Genomic DNA, 12,203 nt, shown 5'->3' on the forward strand with positions numbered 1-12,203 from the left:
GATGTCTTGTAGCCCAACTTGCCATAATTAACCTCTTCAGATCCGCGTTATTGCCGAATGATGGCAACAGCGCGGACCTACGTTGCCGGGACTACGTCTATTGACGTTGTCCCGTGCACGAGCGGCCTGCGCGCCCCCTGCAGGGCGCACGCGGTGATCAGCGAGTCTGAGACTCGCCTGGTCTCAGAACGGAGTAAGGGTTTGGTCACGACCCCTTACCACATGATCAGCGTCACCCATCAGTGCCCACAGTGCCACCTATCAGTGCCCACAGTGCCACCCATCAGCACCCACAATCAGTGCCCATCAGTGTCACCTACCAGTGCCCATAAGTGCCCATCAGTGCCACCCATCAGTGCTGCCTTAATCTGTGCCCATCAGTACCGCCTTATCTGTCCCCATCAGTGCCGCCTTATCAGTGCCGCCTTATCTATGCCTATCAGTGCCGCCTTAAACTGTGCCTATCCATGCCCAACAGTGCCGCCTCATCAGCGCATATCAATGAAGGAGAAAAATGACCTGTTTGCAAAATTTTATAACAAACTATGAAACATGATTTTTTTTTTTTTTTTTTTCCATCTTTTTTTGTTTGTTTAGCAAAAAATAAAAATCCCAGCTGTGATTAAATACCACCAAAAGAAAGCTCCATTTGTGTGAAAAAAATGATAAAAATTTAATTTGGGTACAGTGTTGTATGACCGCGCAATTGTCATTCAAAGTGCGTCAGCGCTGAAAGCTGAAAATTGGTCTGGGCACGAGGTGGGTTTAAGTGCCCAGTAAGCAAGTGGTTAATGGAAACATTAATTCTGCTCTCTACCAGAAAATCCTGAAGAATAATGTCCGGTCATCAGTTTGTGACCTCAAGCACACTTGGGTTATGCAGCAGGACAATGACCCGAAATTCCAGCAAGTCCACCTCTGAATGGCTCAAAAAAAAAAAAATGAAGGTTTTGGAGTGGCTTAGTCAAAGTCCGGTTGTAAATCCAATTGAGATGCTGTGGCATGACCTTAAATAGGCCGTTCATGCGCGAAAACCCTTCAATGTGGTGAATTAAAACAATTCTGCAGAGTGGGACAAAATTCCTCCACAGCAATGTAAAAAACTCATTGCCAGTTATTGCAAATGCTTGATTACTGTTGTTACTACCACGGGTGGCACAACTAGTTATTAGGTTTATGGGGCAATTACTTTTTCACATAGGGCCATGCAGGTTTGGAAAGCTTTTTCCCTTAATACATGAAACCATTATTTAAAAACTGCATTTCGAATTTACACAGGTTATCTGTGTGTAATATAAAAATGTGTTTGATTATCTGAATCAAGTGTGACAAATATGCAAAAGAATAAAAATCAGGAAGGGGCAAATACTTTTCACAGCACTGTACACAGATGAAATACATAAAGAGCTTATTTGCTTGCCAAAAGATTTTCTGCCCATACAGTCCTGAAATTTAGAAGCTTTGCCTGAAATTGAAAGCAGTAGCGGCACACCAAAGAACGAATCTCCTTGTCACTCTGTTCTCCTCCTATCAGCGTGTGTGTTGCTTATCCCTCCCCTCCCTGAGCTCTGCTGTACAGAGACTACAAGAGCTGCAAACAAAAGGTAACAATTGAAGGATGGAATAATCACTACAGAACTGCATTAATCTGTCTAATTTTATATCTGCTTGGGATTTGGCTTTAAAATTAAGGAAACAGTATGTGAGCAGCTGCATCTCACAGAGCTCACGCAGGTTACCCTGATTTGATCCTGTTCCTGGCTCAGTAATAGTCATCCGGACATCAGGTGGCTCCAGCACCTTGTGACCCTACTGCATCTCTCGGTATGCTCGGATCCGTGATGGCCACCCGGGGAAAGGGAAAGGAGGACATTCAGCGTCCGGACCTCCAAAATGGTGCTGCCAAGGGTCTCCAGCAGCGCGGACCGCGTGGCACAGAGAAGCCTAAAGACTCAGTGAGTAAAGCTCCCAAAACCCCTAACACTGGTGTGGATCCCCCAAAGGACATGCAGTATTATGCACAAAAGCTGGCAAGCTCCCTGGTTTTTACTGACCTGGTGGTGGTGGTGGGGAGACCCTGAGGGGGAAGCTGCAGAGCAGGAGGAAGACATGACAAGAGGTGCAGATGCAGACCTAATGGAATCACAGACAGAGGAGATAGCAGATGACAGTGGGAATGAGGAATCTGTACAGCCGACGCTAGCTAGGATTCTGAAAGCAGTCAATAAACGTACTTCCTTGGTTAATACATTGCAAGTTAATACTTTTTGGTGGACTGAAGGAGAAAGTGTCTCTGATAAGACAGGATCTGCAAAAGATCCGGGAGAGAACCACTGCAGCAGAAAGCAGGATATGTGACAGAGGACAAGCTTCCCCCATTGATCAGAGATTCACAAAAACAGCAGGCTGGTTACAGCGGTCAAGTGACACGCAGATGATCTTGAAAATAGGCCGTGTGTCTTCCTGAAAAAAAGAGGGCAGAGACCCCACTGATTTTGTGGAAAGATGGCCGCTGGAGGTCTTTGGGAATGAGTCCTTTACTGCACCATACGCTGTGGAGAGAGCCCACAGAGTCCCCGCGAGGCCTTGGCTGCCAGGGCACCCCATCTCGTCCCATCTTGGCACGGATGCTGCATTACAGAGATAGAAAGATCATCCTGCACCTGGCCCTGGAGAGGCAAAACATACAGTTTAATGAGGCACGGATCTCCTTTTATCCTGACTTTTCCACTGTTGTTGAGAAACGCAGGGCCTGCTTCATTGAGGTTAAAAAAGGCTGCAGAAATTGCAGGCGCCTTATGAGATGCTTTACCTGGCGAGGCTTCGGATTACCGCAAGAGGTCAGGCCCACTTCTTTGAAAAGGCAAAGGATGCCTCAGTGTGGCTGGACGCCAATGAGAATGCTTTCCAATAAGCCAGGAGACCGGCGGCTGAAGAGGCCTGATGTGATCCAAGATCCAGTGAGTTACTTACCTTTACATGCTTTGAAAATACCACGATGACCTCTTTTATTTTCCTGTTATTTTTCTACACTGTTGCTCAAAGCTGAGTTGGGAACAAAAGTAGATTTTTTGTGCCATTGCTCCCTACGGAGAGCATGTCGGAAGCGACTTTATACACCGTGCTAAATGTGTCACAATCTGACAGACGTGGATCTTCTGCTGGTTGTTGTGTGGCCAGTGGGAAATGGGACCTGTTGTCCTATTAACCATTCCAATGTTCAATGCAAGTTTTTTCGGTTCATCCTATGGGTCTTTGTAGAGATCTTTGCTTTTTGGCCCTGACTATTGCAACGAATATACGGATTGTACACACTGAGTTTAGAGTGCCGTTGCACTCAATGTTTAAATTTGTTTGCAACTATCTATTTGGAGCAGTACAGAGAATGCAACTTATCAGTATTAAGACACTTTGGGCTTTTCACCGCATAATCTGAGCTTTGCTGGTACTATGCTGTTGGGACTGGGGTGGGAGGGAGTGGCATTTGGTAATATGGATTGCGGCACATAGGGTATATCCTGATGTATATATCTTCCAGGTGGGATGATGACTACAATATCTGTGGTGTCATGGAATGTTAGAGGGCTGGGTGACCCCCTCAGACAAGCTACGGTTTTTACTTCTTTACGTAAATATCTCCCTGCTATCTGTGCCTTATAGTAGACTCACCTTACAATGGATTCCCTGTCTTGCCTTAATTATTGGTGGGTGGGCAAGATCCATCACTCCACTCACACCTCTTTTTCTTGGGGAGTGAGTTTTGATACATGGTTCACTGGATTAACAGGAACTTGATTGTGTGGCGGACGATGAGGGAAGATATGTTATTTTATATTGCCGCCTATTTTCCTTGAAATGCCTTTGTTTATATCCCACCTCCATATAGCCATCAAGTGTTGAGGACGATGCTGGAGTACCCACTGGGTCATCCAGATGTACCAATGTATATCCTGGATGACTTCAATTGCTACCAAGACCCTTTATTAGACAAACACCCCCTGGTGCATTGGGAAGAAGAGTATGCCACACAGCCTTGAGAAAGTTGGTTGATGAAGTGGGTTGGAGCGATCCGTGGAGGGGTAAAAACCCTGGGAGAGAGACAATTTTCAGGCTTTTCGAAGTTCCATTTATCACTGTCATGCATTGATCAGTGCCTCTGCTCGGACACTGTTGTCTGATCTGTGGCAGAGATTAAATATGCCCTTAGGGAGATTTCAGATTATTCCCCACTTGTTCTCACGCTGGAGGTTTGCCCTCATCGACATCTAGAGCCCCATAGAAGTTGAATGCCTTCTGCCTTAATCTCTTTCCCTCTCAGGCCCAGATAGCGAAGAAAATTACAGGTTTTTGGCAGGCTCAGGTGGGGCACCCAGATGCAGGGGTGGTGTGGGAAACATTCAAGGCCTTTCTTAGGGGCCTGTTTATTAGGGAAATCACGTCATTTAAGAGGACATCTAATGCACAAAGAGAGGGGGTAGAACGTTTAGTTCATGATTTGGAGGTGGAGTTTATGAAAGAGCACCACCGGCTGCCTGAGAGCGGGACCCGGGAAGAGGCTGAAAGCGGGGGACGCCCAGACAGTTTCTTTCTCCTTTGAGCACATTTGCAACACCATCCAAGTATGGGTACGTGAGATACCTAGGTGGTTTTCTCTGATAAAGGTCCTGTTCCTGCGATTTCCAGGGGTCATTTGTGCAAGCTAAAGGCCGCGGCTGGGTTGCAGCCGAATGCTCTTTACGCTTGCCATCTGCTTAGCAGACTTTAGATACGGTGGTCGGGCCCTTTCATATTGTGTGAAGTCACTATGGTGTCATTGGAGGATTGATTAATATGGACTATTTTGTATTTTAAAACAAAAATAAAATTTCTGCTAATAACATTTTAATTATTTCCATTGGCGCAGCTTTTTTTAGTTTTTCTGGTATTGTTGTGTGTATCCCACATTGAGTTGCTGCCTGTATATTGTTTTCCTTATTCCTTAAGTCTAACGCGGTTTCCTTTTTTTCCTCACCGGGGGAGTGGTATTCCTGCCGTGGGTGTATAAGCAATACATGACAAGCATCTATTGCCTAAATTGTTAGAGGTGTTTAACAAAGCCAAAAAACATGGGTGCTTTCCACCCTCTATGACCAAAGCCACTGTAGCCTTACTGTTGAAACCTGGAAAGGACCCCTTAGACCCCGGCTCTTATAGTCAGATATCCCTTTTAGAAACTGATGTGAAAGTATTGGCGAAGGTGTTGGCCCCAAGATTGAACAAGGTAATATCCTCCATAATTCATTCGGACCAAGTGGGTTTTATGCCTCGACACCCACAAGGCCTTTGATAGTTTTGGAAGGTCATATCTTCGGGCCATCCTGCACAAATTTGGGTTAGGGAAGGAATACCATATTTATCGGCGTATAACACGCACTTTTTTCCCCTTAAAATGAGGGGAAAATCGCGGGTGCGTGTTATACGCCGATCCCCGACGATCTCCGCTGATTGTGATTAGAGGAGCGAGCGGAGCCGACATACACAAAGCCGAGTGTACTTTGGCTGGACTCGGCTCCTCTCGCAGTCCCGCCCCTGACTGTAAGCAGAGCCGAGTCTAACCGAAGTACACTCGGCTCTGTGTATGTCGGCGGTGCTCGCTTCTCTCCTCTCGCAATCAGTGGAGATGGGCAGGACTGCGAGAGGAGCCGAGTCTAGCCGAAGTACACTCGGCTTTGTGCATCTCGGCGCCGCTCGTTCCTCTCCTCCGGCGGCGACAATTTTAAAAGACACTAGGAAGGCTTCAAAGACACTGGGAAGGCTGCAAAGACACTGGGAAGGCTGCAATGACACTGGGAAGGCTGCAATGACACTGGGAAGGCTGCAATGACACTGGGAAGGCTGCAATGACACTGGGAAGGATGCAATGACACTGGGAAGGATGCAATGACACTGGGAAGGATGCAATGACGCTGCAAAGACACTGGGAAGGCTGCAAAAACATTGGGAAGGCTGCAAAAACACTGGGAAGGCTGCAATAATGACACAGGGCTGCAAAGACACTGGGGAAGGCTGCAGATGGACACTGATAAGGCTGCATTGATGGGCATTTAAATGTAAGTTTTTTTTCCTTAAACTTCCCTCCTAAACTTGAGGTGCGTGTTATACTCCGGCGCGTGTTACACGCCGATAAATATGGTATATTGCATGGGTTCAATTATTAAATTGCTCCCCAAAAGCAGCCATTAGGGAGGAAGTGAGAGCTTCTCTGTACTCTAGCCTATTCAGGGGCACTAGAGAGGGATACCCTCTATCCCCTCTTTTGTTTGCTCTCACTATTGAGCCATTGGCAGTCTGTATTCGCTGTAATTCTAATATCCAAGGATTTCAGTATGGAGATCTGCATGGAAAGCTGATGTATGAAGATGACACCATGCTCCTATTGGAAGACACGTCATCGTCCCTGAGAGAGGCTATGGTGGTTGTTCAAAGGTTTGGCCATTATTCTGGATTAGTGATTAATGGGACCAAGTCATCCCTTATGTTGTTAGATAAGGAACCAGACCCACAGTCAGTATCCCTAATGGATATCCCTGTATCTTCTGAGTTCAGGTATTTAGGGATACAGGTCACACCTAACCCTCTAGAATATATTGCTTTGAACCTGATCCCACTGCTAAATCGCTGCCGGGACCGGGTCAAAGTATGGTCTAGATTGAAACTCTCCCCAGTAGGTAGGATAAACTTGATCAAAATGATCCTAATGCCACAGATTTTATACATACTCCACAATTCTCTGATGGTTGTTCCATTGAAGCAGTTTCGTATCATTAATTCAATATTTAGGTCTCTCATTTGGCTCAATTTAACTGCTAGAGTGAAACTGGAACAGCTGCAGCGCCCTAAGGAAGCAGGGCGGATGGCTCTTCCGAACCCATGGCTTTACTATCTGGCCTTTCAATTACAACACATAGCTAGAGTTATGTCCGGATAAAGTTCCGGAGTTGAACTTTGTAGACCCAACGGTACAGCTTCTCAAATTTACCACTGGGGGGGGGGGGGGTGGAGAGCCTGGAAGCATTGCATTTTTCTAAATCAAACAAGCTGTATCCCACTTACAGCTTGATGCAGAAAGTATGGAACAAGGGTTTTTTTTACTAAAACAGGAGCGTGCAAAATCTGCTGCAGCTTTGCAGAGAAACCAATCAGCTTCCAGGTTTTATTGTCAAAGCTTAATTGAACAAGCTGACGTTAGAAGCTAAATTGGCTACCATGCACCACTGCACCAGATTCTGAATGCTCCAGTTTTAGTAAATCTCCCCCAAAGTCAGGGCATTACAACAAGTTGAGGCATATACCAGGTTCAGCCCTATATGGGGGAACAGGCGGTACGTGGAGTTGGAGAAGTTACAATACAGCATGAAATGGAAACAGTATGGGATTACTCATATGACCCAAATTTTTAGGGATGGTAAGCTATGCCCCTTCAAAGCTTTACAGCTAAAATTTAGACTCCCCTCATCCATGTTATTTTATGATTTCCAACTTCAGCATTCAGTTAAGGCCCAATTGGAAATTGATTCATGGACACAGAGTCCCACGCCTATTTTCAATTATATGCGAGAGGTGAATTCTTACAAGGGGTTTATCTCCTGCAGCTATTCTATGTTGCTCAATAAGTCCCTCCCTAACACCGCAGGGGTGATATCCAAATGGGAGAGGGATGTTGGATTTTTGGAGGAGGACCAATGAGAGGCACGCTCTTTCGGCGGTTCCCCTGTATTCTTTGAATTTGGCCCAAAGGTTATCCCAATTATTTGTCCATTACATGCCAGCTAAACTGGTGAGAATGGGGGTGCAGGAGGAGCCATGCTGCAATAGATGCGTAAGGGATCATGGCCACCTGATCCATATGTTGTGGAGGTGCCCCAAAGTGCATATATATTGGAAGGAGGTGATAGGGATTATTGAGTATTTCAGATTCATTTTGCAGAACACCCTAAATTATGCCTGTTGGGAATTATAGATGAAGTTCCGGTGGAGGAGGCCTCTAGAATAGACATAGCTAGGGCTCTTTTCCAGGCCAGCAAATTAATTTTGAGGCACTGGAATTTGGTAGATCCCCCCACAGTGAAAGAGTGGCTGACTCAAATGGGTGACACTATAAGGCTGTAAAAATGTATCTACCAGTATAGGGGTAGCGAAAAAAAAAACAGGACAAAATTTGGGCACAATGGCTGGATGTTCCCGGTTTAGCTCCCGTTGATCCAATTATGGACCGTTTACTGTTATAAAATTAGCTATGGCAGTTGTGTGGGTCCTCCACTCTGGGGCCATAGTCATATCAGTTGTTTTCTGACCGTTTATTCTTTACTGCTGAATCGGAGTCGTATGCGGACGTAATGCGATTATGTGGTGAAAGTGCTGAATACCAAATGCAAAGTGCTTATGTTTAGCATGTAATGATATGGAAGTCTGTACTGTTTCTCTTTTATTGCTTTTTCAATAAAGTTCCTATTGATTAAAAAAAAAAAAAAAAGGAATTGGAAGGGGGGGGCTGAACTTCACTTTCCCACATTTTCAACTCCGGAATTGGACCAAATATAAAATACTGTGATGACAAAATGCTGTCATCTTCACCTGCTGTCTGTTTTTTTTTTCCCATACAGAACCCAATTATGAATAATACATATGCTTGCATCGCCTACACACTGTACAGCATGTTTTGATGTGTTTTCTTTGCAGCAACCATCTAAAAGGATTCTGACACCACCCCCCCTTCCATCACTATTCAGACTGTATTTTAAGACGGTGTTGTGGAGACAAAAATGTATTAGTAGGTGATTCCAATGCTATTAAAAAAGGGCATTCAATATGTTCTAAATAAATAGGGTTTTATTTTATATTGCCATAGATTTTCTGTAGACAGCGCGGTGTGCTTTCTGTAGATGGGTGCATCTTAACAATAAAAATTAATAAAGAGCAGTCCGCATTTTAGGACTACCACCAACAAAAACATACTAACAAAAAAGCTATTCAACGTCTAACGCAGTTTTAAATGGAGAGAAAGAGAATGCTGACTATTTAAATATATACTTACAGTCTTCTTTTTTAGTTTGAAGTTTTCTTTGTGTACCAAGATTACTGCCCTCCTGAACACTAAAAACAATAAAAACAAAGGACTTCTTACAAAAAAAAAAAAAAAAAACGAATTTATGTATAAAAAGACATATCCTTAATTCACAGATCTACAAAAGATTCTGAAAGGTTTTCGCCAATTGCCATCCTTTTATTTTATTATTCTCTGCTCTTCTGGATGTGAATGCTCTTCATCACAACAGAAATAAGCACAATACAATTGGGCAACTGTGGATATATTTAATAGGTAAAAGCCTGCTGAGGGCTTTTCTTTTAAATGCCCTTCTTGTCACAGGACCAATAGAAGCATCATCAAATATTTACATATTGTGTAGGTGTCTTATAATTGGGGGATAACAGGAGCAAGGCAGTTTGTTCTGGTACAGGAATCTTACTCTGTACGACATCCATGTGGACACGGTTTATCCTCATCATAGAGAGGGTTTTGGACCCAAAGTAAATATAAACTAGGAGTTACTTCTAGAGTTAGTGATTTTAAAGTGGTTGTAAAGGCACAAGGTTTTTTACCTTCATGCATTCTATCCATGAAGGTAAAAAACCTGTGTGCAGCAGCTCCCCCAGCCCCCCTAATACTTACCTGAGCCCCCTCTCGATCCAGCAATGTCCAGGAGAGCCTTCCCTCTCAAGTGACTTGCACTCCTGATTGGCTTTTGTCAGCAGTGGGAGCCATTGGCTCCGGCGAATCACAGCCAGTGAACCAATCAGGAGATGGAGGGGGCAGAGCCGAGCCACAGCTCTGTGTCTGAATGGACACACAGAGCAGCGGCTCAGCTTGGGTGCCCTCATAGCAAGCTGCTTGCTGTGGGGGCAGAGAAGAGGAGGATCTAGGCTCTGTGCAAAATCAGAGAGCAGGTGAGAATAACATATTTGTTATATTTTTTTTCTTTATATTTTTTATAAAGAAAAATCACTTATCACATTAAAATTTTTTTTTTTTTTAAATATAACAAACACGTTATAGTCACCTGCTCTGTCCAGTGGTTTTGCACAGACCAGTCCGGATCTTCCTCTTATTGGGTCCCTCACTAGCGCTCTTGGCCCCTCTTGCCAAATATCCCCAGAGCAAGCAGCTTGCTGTAGGGGTACCCAAGCCAGTCACAGAGTGGGGGCTCTGCCCCACCCCCCTCTCCTCATTGGCTCTGATTCACAGCAACGGAAGCCAATGGCTTTCGCTGCTGCCTCAACCAATGAGGAGAGACAGTCTCTAAGGAACCATCAACAGTACTGCATTGACATGGGGCCCAAAAAACCTTGAGCCTTTACAAACACTTTAAATCAGATCTTGCACTGTATGCAAGGTCTGTTTAATAGCTCCAGACATCAGACAATGATGTCAGCATTCTTCAAGCAAGATCCCAGGGATGGTGAATACCCCAGATCTTGCTGGGTAATTCTACAGCACAGTGCAGGGGTGTTGGGCTATTCTGCATTCCCAGAGATATTGTCCAAAGGGCAGGGATAAGGCAAGCATGTTTTTTGAGATGAGGTGCTGCCATCAATTTCAAAATACTGTATCTTATTTTTTTCTTAAAATGGTACATTTTCCCAATTTAAATGTTTGATGTCTTTTCCATTCTCTACTGTGAATAAAATAGTGTATGAGATGTGCAAAGCATTGCCTTCTGATTTTATGTAGATTTTACACAGCATCCCGACTTTTTGGTATTGGGGTTGTCATTTTAGTTGTCATCTTAAGTTTTTCGTTTTTCCAGTGTTTTGAAATAAGAGACAGAGGACCATTAGAATAAATAAACCTTGCAATTTTAAGGCAAACTGTGCTTCGAGTTTAGTACAGTGAAAGTTAGGAATATGTAGGGGTTACTATTAATATGATCTGTGAAATCTCTAAACCTGAGAACTGAGCAATCACATGACCACTGATCGCTCAGTTCTCGGTCCACTATAAACAGAGCATTTTAAGTATGTGTACCTAGTGATTAATTGGTTTAACTGTGATCACAAAGTCACAAATTAGCCTGGTCCAAAGGGTTTATTTATTATCATGTGTGTTTTAGCATATACATCATATAATTTTGATTCAAGAGTTTGGTAATTAAAATAAGCAAAAGCACGTGTTTTGAGTATTTTAATTACTAAACGTGACGTGGCAGATTGCAGGGAACAGAGTTTTCTCTACTAGTTACTAAATTACTTATTTTTCCTTTAATCTTTAAAATTTTAGACAATAGCTTGCATGAAAATGATACAATTTTAGGAGTCATTCACGCAGAAAATTTTACCTGAATTAATGCTTATATTATTATTGTGAATAATTTTAATAATTCAGTATTTTTACAGATTTTATTATTTTTTTTATCTTTTGCAACTTTTTATGTTAACATTTATGTATGTTCTTGCAAAATGAAACCATCTGTCTAGTACATATAAATCATGTATGAACACCTACCAAACACTGTCAGTTCTAATTCCTTCCGTGTTTTGCCAAGAGATGGGAATATATTTAGCCAGGTGACAGTAGAATACACCAAAAGCTCTCCCATGGATAGTTCTGTGACCTGCAGTAATACAAAATTTTAACCACTTTGTTATAATACATCACATAGACTTTATGACAAACAGAAGATATTCATATATCTTTAACTACGTCAATACCAGGCACTTTCCTCCCTTCCTGCCCAGGACCATTTTCAGCTTTCAGCGCTGTTGCACTTCAAATGACAATTGCGCAACCATTCAACACTGTACCCAAACTATATTTTTATCATTTTCTTCCCACAAATGGAGCTTTCTTTTACTCATCTCTGGGGTTTTTATTTTTTGCTAAACAAACTAAAAAAGACCGACAGTTTTGAAAAAAAAAAAAGTTTTAGTTTTTGTCATAAAATTTAGCTTTCTCCTTCACTGACGGGCACTGATGAGGAGGCACTGATATGTAGAATTGATGGGCACTGATATGCAGCACTGATGGGCACCAATAGATGGCACTGATGGGCAGCACTGATAGGTGTTACTGCTGGCCACCGATTGGCACTGAGGTGGGCACTGACAGCCGTTATTGATGGGGCACCGAATGGCACATCTGATGGGGGCTGTGCTGATAATCAATGTGC

At 43.4% G+C, this 12,203-nt stretch overlaps 1 protein-coding gene across 8 annotated transcripts in view; it reads right to left on the minus strand.

The window, feature by feature from the left end:
• TIAM2 (TIAM Rac1 associated GEF 2) overlaps nucleotides 1-12,203 on the minus strand; it is a 432,210-nt gene that overhangs the window by 12,696 nt on the left and 407,311 nt on the right. For all 8 annotated transcript variants that reach the window (XM_073627924.1, XM_073627922.1, XM_073627925.1 and 5 more), the window contains 2 exons: nucleotides 11,540-11,648; nucleotides 9,074-9,132 (listed from right to left, as the gene is read on the minus strand). In XM_073627924.1, the coding sequence (XP_073484025.1) occupies nucleotides 9,074-9,132; nucleotides 11,540-11,648 (168 nt within the window). The remainder of the gene's footprint in view (nucleotides 1-9,073; nucleotides 9,133-11,539; nucleotides 11,649-12,203) is intronic.

This window comes from Aquarana catesbeiana, linkage group LG04 (assembly GCF_042186555.1).
Source record: "Aquarana catesbeiana isolate 2022-GZ linkage group LG04, ASM4218655v1, whole genome shotgun sequence".
Classification (NCBI taxonomy): Eukaryota; Metazoa; Chordata; class Amphibia; order Anura; family Ranidae; genus Aquarana; species Aquarana catesbeiana.